General features: G+C 56.6%; 8 protein-coding genes across 8 annotated transcripts; 5 read left to right on the top strand and 3 right to left on the bottom strand.

The window, feature by feature from the left end:
- Positions 1–10: 10 nt before the first annotated feature.
- Positions 11–1,096, bottom strand: DL89DRAFT_255166 (uncharacterized protein; the record flags this gene model as incomplete). The annotated part of the gene is made up of 1 exon (XM_040885322.1): positions 11–1,096. One exon carries the CDS (start codon positions 1,094–1,096, stop codon positions 11–13), a length of 1,086 nt encoding a protein of 361 aa, XP_040746349.1.
- A 648-nt stretch (positions 1,097–1,744) lies between these two features.
- On the top strand, positions 1,745–2,779 carry DL89DRAFT_274048 (uncharacterized protein; the record flags this gene model as incomplete). The annotated part of the gene is made up of 1 exon (XM_040889136.1): positions 1,745–2,779. The coding sequence occupies one exon, from the start codon at positions 1,745–1,747 to the stop codon at positions 2,777–2,779; it is 1,035 nt and encodes a 344-aa protein (XP_040746348.1).
- Positions 2,780–3,174: 395 nt separating this feature from the next.
- DL89DRAFT_274047 (ATP phosphoribosyltransferase) lies at positions 3,175–4,041 on the top strand (the record flags this gene model as incomplete). Its single annotated transcript, XM_040889135.1, has 1 exon — positions 3,175–4,041. The coding sequence occupies one exon, from the start codon at positions 3,175–3,177 to the stop codon at positions 4,039–4,041; it is 867 nt and encodes a 288-aa protein (XP_040746347.1).
- A 397-nt stretch (positions 4,042–4,438) lies between these two features.
- DL89DRAFT_255163 (PLC-like phosphodiesterase) lies at positions 4,439–5,698 on the top strand (the record flags this gene model as incomplete). Its single annotated transcript, XM_040885321.1, has 1 exon — positions 4,439–5,698. One exon carries the CDS (start codon positions 4,439–4,441, stop codon positions 5,696–5,698), a length of 1,260 nt encoding a protein of 419 aa, XP_040746346.1.
- Positions 5,699–6,283: 585 nt separating this feature from the next.
- DL89DRAFT_290787 (PLC-like phosphodiesterase) lies at positions 6,284–7,655 on the top strand (the record flags this gene model as incomplete). The annotated part of the gene is made up of 4 exons (XM_040890129.1): positions 6,284–6,474; positions 6,500–6,926; positions 6,980–7,452; positions 7,496–7,655. The coding sequence occupies 4 exons, from the start codon at positions 6,284–6,286 to the stop codon at positions 7,653–7,655; spliced, it is 1,251 nt and encodes a 416-aa protein (XP_040746345.1).
- A 1,775-nt stretch (positions 7,656–9,430) lies between these two features.
- Positions 9,431–9,660, top strand: DL89DRAFT_265160 (uncharacterized protein; the record flags this gene model as incomplete). The annotated part of the gene is made up of 1 exon (XM_040886546.1): positions 9,431–9,660. A coding segment is annotated over exon 1 (220 nt), but the record flags the coding sequence as incomplete, so codon positions are not given.
- A 1,371-nt stretch (positions 9,661–11,031) lies between these two features.
- Positions 11,032–11,661, bottom strand: DL89DRAFT_274046 (ribonuclease T2; the record flags this gene model as incomplete). The annotated part of the gene is made up of 1 exon (XM_040889134.1): positions 11,032–11,661. One exon carries the CDS (start codon positions 11,659–11,661, stop codon positions 11,032–11,034), a length of 630 nt encoding a protein of 209 aa, XP_040746343.1.
- A 634-nt stretch (positions 11,662–12,295) lies between these two features.
- DL89DRAFT_290784 (Sec1-like protein) lies at positions 12,296–14,552 on the bottom strand (the record flags this gene model as incomplete). The annotated part of the gene is made up of 2 exons (XM_040890128.1): positions 12,296–14,389; positions 14,466–14,552. The coding sequence occupies 2 exons, from the start codon at positions 14,550–14,552 to the stop codon at positions 12,296–12,298; spliced, it is 2,181 nt and encodes a 726-aa protein (XP_040746342.1).
- Positions 14,553–14,909: the final 357 nt, after the last annotated feature.

The following is a 14,909-nucleotide window of genomic DNA, read 5'->3' as shown; positions in this document are numbered from 1 at the left end:
CTATGCGGACCTATTTCTTTGTGGCATCGCCGCTGGTGTCAAGGTGGTGGATGCCGTTGGCGTCCTCGGGGTGCGAGTCGAGCCACTCGATCAGCCCATCCATGCCCATCTCGCCCTTGCGGCCGGTTGTGCCCTGCAGGGTGTTGCGGAGCTCGACTGTGCGCCTGGCGACCTCGGGAGACGTTGTGACGCCGCCGTTGGAGTTCATGTCGTCGACAAGCTCGCCGAGAGTGCGGTGGGACACCGACAACAGGTTGGTGAACTCGTAAATCTTCTTCTCCAGGTTGTGGTAGTGCACAAACGACTCTGCCTCGTGGAACAGGGCCATCAGCGCCTGCACCTTCTGCTCGTGGCGGCGCTCCTGCGTCAGCTCGCGGTTGCGCGTGCGCTCCTGGGCCCGCAGCTCATTGGCCTCCTTCGGGATGGAAATGGACACGCGCGGCGGAGCCAGCTTGTAGCCGGGCTGGCCAGCGCTGGGCTTGGCAACAGCCTCGTTGGCGCTGTCCTCCTCGGAGGCCTCGACTGCGGGCTGGTGCTGATCAGCGTGCGACTCCTCGCCGGGGATGTTGCTCAGCAGAGTCTTGCCCTCCGAGTTCAGCACGTTCTCAGCAGACAGCGGGTCCGAGCGCACCTTGGTGTCGTACTCGATCCACTCCTGGCGCAGCTTTTCCTTGCGATTGGCCTGGTACCTCTTCACCCGCTCGAGGCTCTCCTCCTGCTGCTCGCGCTTCACCTGCTGCTTAACCAGGTGGTCGTACTGGTAACTGAAGCGCATCTCGCGCAGCTTCTGCTTGTACAGACGCGTCGCGTTCTGCTCCGGGTTGGACGAGCGGCTGTCAATCTGCTTCTTCGTGGTCGGCACAGCCAGGTCGCTAGCAAGCTGCGGTTTAGGCGGCTCGCGTGGCTCCGCTGGCCAGTTTCTGGGCGGCGGGAACCCTGGCGCGTAGCCCTGCTTGCCAGGAACGTAGTTCTTTGATCCCTGGTATTCGCTGCTGGCCGCGTCTGTGCTCTCGGCACGGGTCTGCATGCAGGGTGTGGCACGGGCGATTCCCTTCAAGGCGCGCGCCTGAATTGACAAGGCTCCGCGAGACAGCATTATCTTTGATTGTTGAAATTTGGAGGAAGTGGAGACGGCTGTCGGAAGATATGCTGAGGCAAAGCTGCCCCGCCTGTTGATCGGCCCGCTCGAAAAAAGATCGATATGTTGATATGGAGATCTGATTGGTGTGATTGGTAATCCATAGATCAGTGCTGCTCTGAATTCCCGAGCATTGCAGGCTGCATGGGGGGCTGGCGACTGATGCGAAGTGGATATCGACAGTCGAGGCGATGGCCGCTGGCCCCGAAAATGTGCCAAGACATGGCACCAGGTGTCCTATGGTGGGTCTGCACGTACATGCCAACGGGTGCCAGACCGGAGCCAGGGCAGCTGCTTACAATAACCCTCGGCTGCTGAATGCTGATTTCCATCACCGCAGATCTGCAATGCCCGTAAGCCCAAGCGCTGCACCAACGTCATCAGCTTGCGTATAAAAAGCGGACGCGCCAGCCAGCCAGCAGGGCCTGGATTGTTTTGCCAAGACGCCCCGTCTTTCTCTCTTCGCTCTTCTGTGCTGATACTTTTTGAATTCCCAACCCGTCCCTTTTCCCAATGAACTCTCTTGTTTCTCTCGCTTCGCGAAATGCGCGTCTGGCAACGCAGCGGACGCCGGCGCTCCTGGGCGCACTGTGCCAGTCACGGCTGATGGCAACGAGCTCGCAAGGCCTCGGCTTCCGCAACAGCAGCAATGGCGGAGCGCGCGGCTCGCAGCTCGGGCAGCCAACCCGCCGCCGCCTGCCGTCGAACACAATTGTCAAGTTTGTGCCCCAGCAGGAGGCGTGGGTGGTCGAGCGCATGGGCCGGTTCTCGCGGATCCTTGACCCCGGGCTGGCCATCTTGGTGCCATTCCTGGACCGCATCGCCTACACACAGTCGCTGAAGGAAGTGGCAGTGGAGATCCCGACGCAGAGCGCCATCACGCAGGACAACGTGACGCTGGAGCTGGACGGCGTCCTGTACTACCGCGTCATGGACCCGTACAAGGCGTCGTACGGCGTGGCCGACGCCGAGTTCTCGGTCGCGCAGCTGGCGCAGACAACTATGCGTGCGGAAATTGGCCAGATGACGCTGGACACGACGCTGGCCGAGCGCAACACACTGAACCACAACATTGTCAACGCCATCAACGCTGCGTCCGAGTCGTGGGGCATCGCCTGCCTGCGCTATGAGATCCGCGACATCCACCCGCCGTCCAAGGTCGTCGAGGCCATGCACTCGCAGGTCTCAGCCGAGCGCAGCAAGCGTGCGCAGATTCTCGAGTCCGAGGGAGCGCGCCAGGCAGCCATCAACGTGGCCGAGGGCTCCAAGCAGGCGCAGATTCTGGCGTCCGAGGCCGAGAAGGCCCAGCAGATCAACCTGGCCCTTGGTGAGGCCGAGGCGATCCGGCAGACCGCGCTGGCGGAGGCGGAGGCCATCTCCCGCGTCGCTAAGGCCATTCGTGGATCTGATGGCGGCGAGATGGCTGCTGGCCTGCATGTTGCGCAGCAGTACGTCGAGGCGTTTGGCAAGATTGCCAAGGAGTCCAACACAATTGTTGTGCCTGCGTCTGCCAACGATATCTCTGGCATGGTTGCCCAGGCACTGACTGTGTTCTCGTCGGTCACTGATAACCAGAAGCGCCAGTCTGCCAAGAGCAAGCCTGCCCTGGTTGAGGCCGCGCCCAAGGGCAGCCCCTCGTAGGAGTAGAGTTGTGTGACCCTTCTTTTTCGTTAGCGCATTTTGATACACACTCACGTTAACCCCCAGGGTCTGCTTCCCGCTGTTTGCAGTAGGAGGGACTGTGGTCCTGAAGCCAGAAAAAGACAAGCCTGCGGACCGGTGGCTCATCAGAACAACCGTGCTCAAATATTTTGCTCTAGCCTTATGAGTCACTGGAAAGTGCGCTCTCCAATTTGCCCTCGTCGCCACCCGAGAATGGAGGCTCCACAGAGAGCCTGCTCTCCCTTTCTCCTCTTCAAAGTCGCCATTCCATTCATTATCAGCACTGCTGCTTTTTCCCTCCGTCCTTTGTAAACGTATCTCCGATCGCTTGAACCATGTCCCTGACCACTTCACTGCCAGACGTCGGCGACCGCATGCTCTTTGCTGTGCCGAAAAAGGGCCGCCTGTACGACCACTGCCTGGGCCTGCTCAACAACATTGGCATCGAGTTCAACCGCAAGCCGCGCCACGACATTGCTCTGGTCTCAAACCTCCCAATTGCGCTGGTGTTCCTGCCGGCCGCCGATATCGCCACATACGTGGCCAAGGGCAACATCGACATTGGAATCACAGGCCTGGACATTATCCGCGAGTCACAGACCGAGGAGGACGTGACCGAGCTGATGCGCCTTGGATTTGGCAAATGCAAGCTGCAGGTGCAGGCGCCGGTAGCCAGCGCGGCAGCCTCAGCCCAGGACCTCGTCGGCAAGCGGATCGTGACCAGCTTCATCAACCTGACGCGGAAGCGGTTTGCTGAGCTGGAAGGTGTCAGCGAGGACGAGATGAGGACGCAGGTGCGGTTTGTGTCGGGCAGTGTCGAGGCTGCATGTGGACTTGGCCTGGCCGACGGCATCGTCGATCTGGTTGAGTCTGGCGACACCATGCGCGCCGCGGGCCTGCACGCCATCGACACGATCCTGGATACCGAGTCGGTTCTGATCACCAACAAGCACATGCGCTTCCCCGACATGGCCCAGATCATCCGCCAGCGTGTCGAGGGCGTGATGACCGCCCGCCGGTTTGTGCTGTGCCAGTACAACATTGCCCGCGAGGGGCTCGAGAGGGCCTGCGCGATTACGCCAGGCCGCCAGGCGCCCACCGTCACGTCGTTGGAGCAGCCCGGGTGGGTTGCCGTCAGCGTCATGGTCGAGAAGAAGCAGCTGGCCGACAAGATGGACCAGCTCAAGCTGGCTGGTGCCACCGACATTTTAGTCCTTCAGATTGCCAACGCCCGTGCATGAAACATAACTGATTAGATTTTCTGCTGTGATTCGTAAACATCCCGTCAGTTTGGAACCGGTTTATGCACCAGCAGGTGCCGTTATGCGCCGGTTGATGCCAGCCCAATACAACCCAGACCGAGATCGACTGACACATCCTGTCACTCGCTTCTGCTGGAAAAGTGCATGTTGTGTTGTTTGCCAAACTCTCGTGAACATTCCATGTTCCTCTCTGCAATCGTGCTGTTGAGCCTCTCCTGCGGCTGTCAACAATCGATGGCAGCTTCGCAACAGTATTTTTACCGCATGTTACTGGCAAGGTGTGGAATGCTTTATAAGCATGTCTTCCCGAGAGAGCTGCTTCATCTTCATTCGTCCCTTTGCTATTACACCTTTGCATTTCCTCGATAACTCATCCATGAGAACCAACGATATCGCCGTCGCTATCTTGTCGCTGGTGGGCCTGTCGGCTGCCTTCATTGACGACACACGCAACCTCAAGTGGAGCACTCTTGGCGGCAAGAAGACACGCCTCATCGGCCACCGCGGCGAGCGTGCATTTGTGCCTGAGCACACGTATGCGTCGTACTGGCAGGCAGCGCTCGAGGGCGCCGACTTCATCGAGCCCGATCTTGCCCTGACACGCGATGGCCAGATCGTTGTTAGCCACAACCTGTGGCTGGGCGAAACCACCAACATCCGGGACATTCCCGAGCTGCAGAAATACAAGCGCAACATCACCTGGCCTGACTCCAGCGGCCATGTCTACGAGCTGACCAACGAGTACTTCATTTTTGACATGACCCTGGAAGACATCAAGAAGGTGCGGGTCATGCAGTCCGATGTGGAGTACCGCCCGCAGATCTACAATGGTCTGTTTGGGCTGCTGACCTTTGACGAGTACCTGAGCACTATGCGCGAGCTGACGGTGAAGCTGGGCCGGCCGTTTGGTGCCATCCCGGAACTCAAGATGCCCAAGATTTACAACATGGGCCGTCCTTATCCCCGCTACTTTGAGGACCGTGCTATCATTACTCTGAGCCACTATGGCCTAGCGAACATTACAGGGAACATCGACAAGAGCCAGCACTCTGACCTCATTCTGAGCCCGGTTGCTCCCCTGCCTGCTGGCTCTGCACTAGGCCCAGCTGTCTGGCAGTGCTTTGACCAGGACACCTCTGCGTACCTTGCCAACAACACGGATGTGCCTGTTGCCTGCACTCGACGATGTCACGCCAGCCTTCTTCACACCCAAGGCCTGGACGCCGTGGCCAAATACGCCAAGATTGTGGCTCCCTGGAAAGATTTCTTTGTCACTGGCGCCGAAGCCTCGCTAAAGGCAAAGGGCGTGACATGGAATGCCACCGAGATCGCGGCCATGGGCGGCTTCATAGCCCCCGACCAGCTTGTGAAGGAGATCCACAGCCGCGGGATGGAGGTGTGCCCATGGACGTTCTACAACTCAAAGGAAAGCCTGTCGTACCTGTGCCAGGAAAAGGGCATCAAGCCGGCCAGCCGCAGCGGGTTCTGCCCCAAGGACAAGACTGAAGAGTTCTTCTACTTCTTCGAGCAAGGCGCTGACTACATGTTTGTCGAGGACATTGTCGAGGCAAACATCCTGCGCACGTTCTTTGCCAACAAGCTCGAGAACAAGCAAAACCAGCGCTTGGACAGCTAGATGCTTTTTGGCTAGCCAGCTGTTGCTCCAATCGATCGAGCCTTTTCTGTGTTCCTGAGCAACGATCCCTGTGAAACCGCAAGCTGCAGATCAGGCTGACCAAATCGATTGCCGAAAAACCCGCCCCATGTGTTTCTGCCAGTGTTGACTTTACTCCACCTCCCCCAATTCTAGTCGCCACAGCCAGGACACGCAGCGTTTGTGTGTATGCGGCCACATTACAGTGCACGTGCGCTAATGCTGGCGCTCAGAGATGCGGTAATGACATGTATCAAGAACCTCGCCATCGCCAGCCGGGCATCACAGTACAAAAGCGGTATCTGCAAAGCGGCCCTGTGCTAGACCAGTAGCGAATCGCAGCAGCGCTCATGTCACCTCGCATTGGCCCTCGTGCGAATCTCATAGTGTTTGCCCGCAACATGTCAATCGCCCTCCCTCCATAATCGGTTTTTTCTACAGATTATTGCTTGCCAGACCGCTGATTTGCTCGCCCCCCATCCATCCCCGCGCGTGAAAGTTGCTCGGCACTCTGTACTATTAGCATCAGACCGCCCCCTCCTCCTGCTACCCGCCCGCACGTATATAATGGAGCAGACGCGCATGTACCAGCCCCACCGGTCGTTCTCACGCACCCCGATTATCACACTATCAGTTATTTCTATAGCCCTAGTCGCTCTAATCACAATCCACAGAATGAGGATCCACGCACTCGCCTCCGCGTCGCTGGCCATCATCGGCACCACATCAGCCTTCATCGACGACACGCGCGATCTCAAGTGGAACACGCTGGATGGCAAGAAGACGGCAGCTCGTTGGGCACCGCGGCGAGAAGGCATTCATGCCCGAGCACTCTCTCGGCTCGTACTGGCAGGCCGCGCTCGAGGGCGCCGACTTCATTGAGCCCGACCTGACTCTGACCAAGGACGGCCACCTGGTTGTCAACCACAACGAGTGGATTGGCGACCTGACCAACGCCAAGGAGATCCCTGAGCTGCAAAAGTACCGGCGCAACCTCACGTGGACCGACGACGACGGCACGTTCCATGACATCAAGAACGAGTACTTTATCCACGACATGACCCTGGAGGACATCAAGAAGGTGCGCACACACCAGGCCAACATGACGTTCCGCCCGCAGATCTACAACGGCTACTTTGGGCTGCTGACTTTCGAGGAGTACCTGCAGACGATCCGCGAGCTGACCGTCAAGCTGGGCCGCCCGTTCGGCGTCATCCCCGAGCTCAAGTCGCCAAAGCTGTACAACACCAACCGCACCTACAGCCGCTACTTGAGGACCGCGCCATCATTACGCTGAACCACTACGGCTGGGCCAAGATCACCAAGAAGATCAACACCGCGGCTCACAAGGACCTGAAGCTGGCGCCAGTCAAGCCGCTGCCGGCCGGCACCAAGGTCGGTCCCTCGGTCTGGCAGTGCTTTGACCAGGACACGGCAAAGTATCTGTCCAGCCACACTGATGTGCCTGTCGTTGCCCTGAACGAGAACACGCCTGCTTTCTTCACGCCCAAGGGTCTCGACCAGGTTGCCAAGTACGCCAAGATCGTCTCACCGTGGAAGGACTTTCTTTGTCACTGGCGCCGAGGCCTATCTGAAGTCGCAGAACATCACCTGGGATCCAAGGAGATCAAGCGCCTTGGTGGCTTCATCGCGCCCGACCAGCTGGCCAAGGAGATCCACAAGCGCGGAATGACGATCTCGCCGTACACGTTCTACGACTCGCACCAGAACATGCTGTACCTGTGCCAGGACCCAAGCATCAAAGCCGGCCAGCCGCAGCGGATTCTGCCCCAAGAACAAGACCGAGGAGTTCTTCTACTTCTTTGACCAGGGCATGGACTACATGTTTGTCGAGGACATTGTCGAGGCAAACGTCCTGCGCATCCTCTACGCCAACAAGCTGGAGAACCAGCAGCGCAAGGGCTACTATGCTGCTTAAACCGTATGTTATTGGTACAAATTGAGATATTTACTCCTGCGGGTTCTTGGCTGGATAGACAATGTCGCCAGTGCACTGCTTCTTGGGCACGCCAACCTCGTTCTTGGGAATAGCAATAGGCACGTACGAGGTGATGTCCTTGACGGTTGAAGAACGTGCGGATCTCGCTCAGCACATTTCCGTTGCACCGCAGGTCAACTGCGATATTGTACTTCTTCTCGATCGCGTCGGTGATCTGCTTTGGCGTATACGTCTCCTTGTCATCAGGCACAACCCCGCCTTCCTTGAGTGCAGTGTAAAAGTCATACTTTTTGTTCAGCTCCAGTGCCCGTCCAAAGTACTCGACAGCATCAGCATTGCTCTTTTTCGGTGCGGGATAGCACTCGGGGCTGAGTGTGCTGGCGCATGTCCCGTGCTTGTTCCACTCCTCCATCCAGAACTGGCCGTTGCTCGCACCGCGCGACGGCCAGTACGTGTTCATCTGATCAAGCAGGCCGTTCTTCTTCAGAATCTCGGTCACCTTGGGGCTCTTCAGCCGACGGTCCGACTTGCCGCAGCCAGACGCCGGCGCCGGCCCATTCGCACAGGTGTTGGGCCACAGTCCATGGATGGTGAATCCAGGTGCCTGATTTAGCGTCTTGTCCCACTGGACCGAAAACAGGTGGACTCCATACTCCTCATAGCAGCAGGTGCTCAGTCCCTTGATGCTGCTCGAGCATGACTCGGGCTTTGATGGGCACTTGTCGCGAGTAACAGGCTCGATGGTTTGCTCCTCACTTGGCGACGATGCGGTGCCAGCTGGCGGCGAGGACTTGGGGGCATCAGTCTGTGTCTTGCTGCCCTTCTTCTTGTCCTTGGTTGGAGCGGTCGAGGTCTTGCTTCCGCTCCCGGCCTTGCTATCGCTACCTGTGCTCTGCTTCTTGGACCCACCCTTGGTGGTGCTGCTGCTGGTCTTACCCGTCGACGCGGAAGTCTCCTTGCCGGCCTTGTTCCTTGCCGCGTGGACAATTTCCGGGTATGCCAGGAGAATGACGCAGGCGATAAAGGTAATCAGAATGAGACGCATTTTTGAAGAGTTTTTGATGCAGTTGAAGTTGATGTGAATGCAAATGTATGGATGCTGTTGATGTTGATAAGTGAAAGCTGTATCCAGACTCTGCCACCCTTTTTATATGTCCGACACCTGGTGGGATCCAGGCACTTACCCTGACTGCCCTGATCCAGCCAAGAGCCGGCACGAACGCTCACCACATACAAAGCCCATCAGCCCTCTTTGTGGCAATCGGTCTCCTTGAGACCGATCCAGGAGATTGCCGAGTATAGCAGCAGCAGATTCTATTCCGAGAACCTCGTGTAGAAAATCACTATAAAAATAGATTTCTAAATGTAATCGCAGAGAACGGTGATGTAAACCCGTTTTTGGCGGACCAAGATTCGCTAGCCGAACTGGTAGATATAGCCCTCGAATACATTTAGTTTTCTGAAATTGAGCCAAGCATGCTCCACATGTAGCTCAGCGGTTTGGCTCTGCATTAACAGGAACCAGTCCTCTCAGTGGCTGGTTCAGCGTACACTTTTCTGTTTTGCGATGAGCCAGTGGTAGATGGTTCCGATGGCATTCATTCATCCGGCTGTGAGAAACAGCCTTTACAATGCACACACGCTAGCAGTTAGTGTAGTTTCTGTGGAGACATGATAGAAAATAGACGGTATTGCTACAGAACAGTTTCAGCAACAGCTATAATGCGGTTCCATACTATCGAGATTGTTTATTGAACAAAATGGATGCAGTCACTTTTTAAAGTACAGGAACTTGCTGGCGCACGAGTCCTTGCTGTTGGGCTGGGTCGGAATGTAGGTGTTCAAATCCTGGACACTGAAGTACGTCCAGACCTCGCTGAGCTCGCTGACCCCTTGGACCCAGTTGAGGCACCCATGATGATGTCAAGCGAAGCAACAAGAATGGTGCAGGCGAGGAAAGTGATCGAGGCGAAGCGCATGGTAGCTGGATCGAATTAGGGTAGAAATGTTTTGCGTGTTAATGCAGAGTCTTGTTGACAATGCAGGCGTTTGCCGAAATTAATGATGATGGGTATCTACATGGGAGATGCGTAAGCCAGCTTGCCTTTTATACAGGCGAGGTATCCATTTCCAGGGCAACTCTACCTGCGATCGCCGGCTGTGCCAAGGCATCCACGATGGACATTGGGACCACTCATGGCGGAAGCCAATGCGATGCTGCAAAGACACCTGTCTCTGAAGATTCGGATATCGCCATAAGAGTTGGGATTTCCCGCGTGGTGGCTGCCTGTAAACTGGGGGCCTTCTCCAGCCTACGTGCCAAGCACAGAATAGCGGTTGGCAATCCCGCTGTGAGGATTCCTGTGGAGTTTTAAATTTAGCCTGCGCATATTCGTTAGGCAGTCGGTCTCTAGAAATAGTATCCTTGCCAGGACTGTCAAGGGAATCTCTTGAAGCGAGTTCAAACCTATGTAGCAGCAGCTGGAAGCTGCGATGATTCGCTGATAGCAGAAGACTTTGGGAGATTGGCTACATGCATTTTACAGCTGTGCTCCTTCTACTGGAGTGATAGTAGGAAATAACGGTGAGCACAGAAGTGGTGGAGTTGAAACTACAGCCCACCTACTTATGCAGTATGGTAGTGGCTAAATATATTGCTTATTAGTTCTCACTCATAATCAGATCTACGCAGCACACGCTCACTGAGCTGCCAGGTGGCTATATAAGCGGCTGCATACCTACACCAAGCTAGGGGACCCGTTAAGCTCCTCAATAGACACTCGTCAATATATTTAGGCACTTGCACATCAGGATATGTACTAACATTCGGATGGTATTCCATGATAGCATCATAGGGACTTGACATGCCTCACTACCAATCCCTATCAGACTTCCTGATAGGCTGGTGGCGAGGTGTAAAGCGTACTGGACAGCAGCAGATAAATGCCATAGATGGACTACACTTGAGATTTCCATCATTCCCACGGAGATCAACTGCCTAGCCCTTGGCTCCTGCTGCCTTGCATGCGAAATAGCCTTCAGACCTTTAATTTGGACCAGGGCCCATATACGGCAGTGCCATCTGAAAGCGGACCGCACGATTTATCAAGGACGATTGCACTATTACTCCAGCGAGCTGGAAAATCGACAACAAACAGCACTGCTGATATGCAGCTAGCCCACGAAGCAGATACATGTGAATTCAAGTGCATGCAACTCTCGCTCTCGTCTCTATCTCATAAATGAGCGTGCTTTATACTTTGCATTCAGAGCAAGGAGGGCAAATTTTATCTCATTGGGGAATACCAGCTAGTAAACTCGCCAAGTAATTGACGGTTCCAAGCAGAAAATAGTGCTAGTACTTGGGCGGGTAGGTGAAGGTAGTGCAGGTATCGCTGACCCAGGTCGAGGTGGGGACGTAGGTGCTCTTGTTCTGCACGTTGAACCAGGTCCAGATCTCGCTCAAGGTGCCGCTCGAGCACTTGAGCACGACGTCAATTCCCAGCTCGGCCTTGATCGCAGCCTTGAACGCAGCGGCAGTGAAGGTCTTGCCCGTGGTTGGCACAATGCCACGGTTCTTCAGCGCAGTATAGTAGTCATACTTGCTGCGCAGGCCCAGAACCTGGGCAAAGTAGTCGTTGACATCCTGGTACTGTGTGTAGGACGTGTAGCAGCTTGGGTCAAGAGTGGTGACGCATGTGCCGTGCTTGCTCCACTCGTGGGACCAGAAGCTGTTGTTGTCGCCAGTGTATGACGGCCAGTACATGCTCATTTGGTTGTAGAGAGTGGGATTGTAGTTCTGAATGATGGTGCCGACGTTCGAGTAGACGCGGCTCGCATCACAGCCGCTGCTGGGAGTCAGTCCACCCGTGCAGGTATCCGGCCACAGGCCGTGCAGGGTGTACTGATCCGCCGGACCCAGGCCATTGTACCATTGCTGGACAAGGACGAGCAGGCCGTTAGTCGGCACACAGCAAGAGTCCATGCCGCTGGCTTGGGTCGAGCACGAGAGTACAGTGGTTGAGCAGGTCTGGGCGCTGGCAGCCGAGATTGCTGCAGAAGCGGCGAGGAGCGAGGAGGCAAGAAGGCGCATTGTCGGTGCTTGTAGCTGTTGCTGGATTAAACGAGAAAAGTGTGAAGAGGGACCAGAGGGCTCTAGTAATGAGATGCTTCAAATCAAATTTCTACAGCCGCGGTCGCTGCTTATATAGCATTGTTGGGTCACGACAACCGGGCAACAGGGGCCATGTGCATGCTTCGCTTCCTTGTGGCCTATCCCGTGTCCACTGTGCACTATCGATGGAGGTCCCGACTTCTTCCCCTCCCTTACCAGTCTGGTCCAGGCAGGTTGCGCTTCCATCTTTGCATACGGGCAGTGCGGAGAATTACTCGCTCATCCAAGGCGGGAGGTTCGCGACATGTCTGCCGATGTACGGCTGCAGGGGGTGGGCATATATAAACTGGCTCCAGCCAGGCACACTCGATGTAGCATATCATTTCCACTAATGCAAACTAACCCACGTGCCAACCACATGTCTCAAAACGACTGAAGAGATTAGCCCACCAGAGCTGGTTTAAGGTTGTCAGCTCTGCGTCGTGGGAGCCGGCAATCCAGTCTGCTAGTTGCTTGCTTTCTGAATGAGCGAATCGATGAAGCTGTTGCCGTTGATGATCTGCGTGGTTGCTGCAATGTAGCGGTGGTTGTGCTGCTGCGAGAGCAGGCGCAGAGCCGCAACCTCCGTGAACGTGCACCCGCCCAGGAACAGGACAAGCGTTGCCGGCGCCTTCTCGCCCAGTCGCTGCACCACTGTGTCTGAGGAGAGCAGGTCGCCCTCACGGTCGCTCCACTGGGTCACATCGACTGTTTCACCGGGCAGCTCAGCCAGCACATCATCCCAGCCCTTCCACCCGCCCTTGACTCCACCCGACTGCAGGTCCTTCTGCGCTGGCCGAGTCGTGTCGCTGGACGCACCACCGCGGAGGAGCGACGAATACCGGCTGGCGGCTGAAGGCGACGTGTATACTGCTGGGTCGCGCACCAGGCACTGCAGCAGACGGACTGAAAGCGGGGCATACCCAGAGTAGACATACGAGATGTCATCGGGGTCATTCTCACGCACGTCGCTGTTGACCAGGTTCAGCGTTTTTCGCAAAAAGCTGAGCGAGTTTGAGTGCGCCGGGTCCCGTGGTTTTGTCGACGGCACAATGGAATTCAGAATGCCAGCACTGCTGACGTCGCCGCCCGCCGCTAGTTTCAGTGCCGATGACTTTGCTGTCGAGCCTGCCGTGCCGCCATTGTTGCTGGCAGGCGACACAAGCAACCCAACTGTCTCCAGGTTATCCAGCGTGATGGTGTGGTGATGGCCAAACGCGTCGACCAGCTCCTCGTACCACGCATCATAGACCTTCTGCTTGAAACTAGGCCCGCGCCATAGCGAGTACAGGCACATTAGACGCAGCACCTTGTGAATGCTGTTGGGGGCAGTGATTGGCGGTGTATCCTTGAGCTCACCATTGCAGCCCGGCACAGGTGCATGTGGGTCCGCCAGCGCAAACAACTTGTCGAGATACGCCAGCTGGTCCTTTGAAATGTCGCCATTGCTGACCAGCGACTGCTCGATCTCCAGAACGTGATTAAAGTCGTCGGTTTGGGTCCGCTTAAGGATCGTCTCTGCCAGCGACACATGCGTTTTGAGTGACTGGTGTTCTGCCTGTAGGCCATTGAGCTTGCCCACAAAGCTCCGGATCTCCTGCACTGTCTTTGCCTTGTGGCGACTCTCGTACGTATCTTGCAGCTGCCGAGACATTTTGCTTAGCAGGCTGCCCACTCCGGCAAAGTTCATGTTGCGGATGTCGTTGAATATCGAGTCGGAGCTGTTCAGCGCAATGCGCTTGCGCTTGGGCGCTGCCGCTGCCGCCGCTGCCGCCGCTGCCTGCGTCGCCGAGCTCCCTGCTGCTGGGGCAGACGCCTGGTTTGCGTCGGACATATTCAGCGAGCTTAGTGACACATAGCCGCTATTTATACCGTACACCTCGCTGACAAGCCCCTCATAAGTCAACTGTGTCAGCAGCGGCGTTACCATATCCACGCCACGGTCGATAATCACCATGGAGTCAAACACGCTGGACATTGCCAGTGCACTGCTCGACGACCCGCGCGGATTGCTCGACGTCAGCTCCAGGCGCATGCGTGTCAATGTATCTGCCAGAATCTGCGCAAAGTCGCCTTTTCCAACTATCCGCGGGAAGAACCCGTACAGGCCCTGCAAGCGCATGACTCCACGCGCCGCATAGTAGATGCTCGAAAAGTCACCTTCCAGATAGAGCTCCTTGAACGTCGCCGGCAGCTCCAGTGACAACAGATCCTCCTCCAGCGGAATAAAGTCCATACGGTACTCTCCCACTGTCAGGTCGCCCAGAACGCCCTCCTCCTCAAGCACACGCTCGCACAGCAGCGTGCGCCGTGGAACCAGCTGCAGCGAGTACTCCTTGGCCGACGAGCCCGCCCGGACATGCTCTGCGATTGTCCGCATCTTGCCGGTGTGTGGCAGCGCAAAGTACAGCAGCCCCTTTATTGCGCCGGTCTCTGGCGGTATCGAGTCGAGCAGAAATATCTTCTCCACGCCATGCTCTTTAAGCACCGAGAAGTCTACGATAAAGCTCAGCGGCCCGGACAGGTCTGGATCGAGAACAAGCGCCTTTGAACCGCGAATCTACGTCATGGGAAGCATGTGGAGTCAGCTGCATGTCGTCTCACGCCAGTGCGCCTTCTCTTGCGAAACTACGTACGGAGTCTAGTACCGAAATGAGCTCACCGCGAAGAATGTCCCTGAGCTGGAGAATGTCCAGGTCATCGCTGCGCGCAGAGTTTGTCATAATTACAGGCGAATGGTGTATTGGAAAGCCAGAAAACAGCAGAGTCAGCCGGGTCCAGCTAGCGGAAAATGCAAAGTTGCCACAACAGCCCGAGCCACGTCACAGCCGCCAGCCAGCCTCTGGAGCACCAGCCTCTGGGTCGCGGCTCGAGCCGGAGCACGACCAATTCCGGCCAATTGGCCGCCAGCCAGTCACCGCGGTTACACCACTTTCAGATATTTTGGCTGGAATTTGTCGGCTTTGGGTGCCAAATCCGTGCTGCAAGGGTGGGGTTGGGCCACCGGGCCCTTCCATCGCCTGGCGGCCGGATACAGAAAGCTTGCGGGCCCGAGGCACAACACTCTCACCGCCCGGGTT

Source organism: Linderina pennispora (genome assembly GCF_002104995.1).
Source record: "Linderina pennispora strain ATCC 12442 chromosome Unknown DL89scaffold_2, whole genome shotgun sequence".
Lineage (NCBI taxonomy): Eukaryota > Fungi > Kickxellomycota > Kickxellomycetes > Kickxellales > Kickxellaceae > Linderina > Linderina pennispora.
Note: the sequence above shows the minus strand (reverse complement) of the source record. Positions and strands in the feature narration are given on the sequence as shown.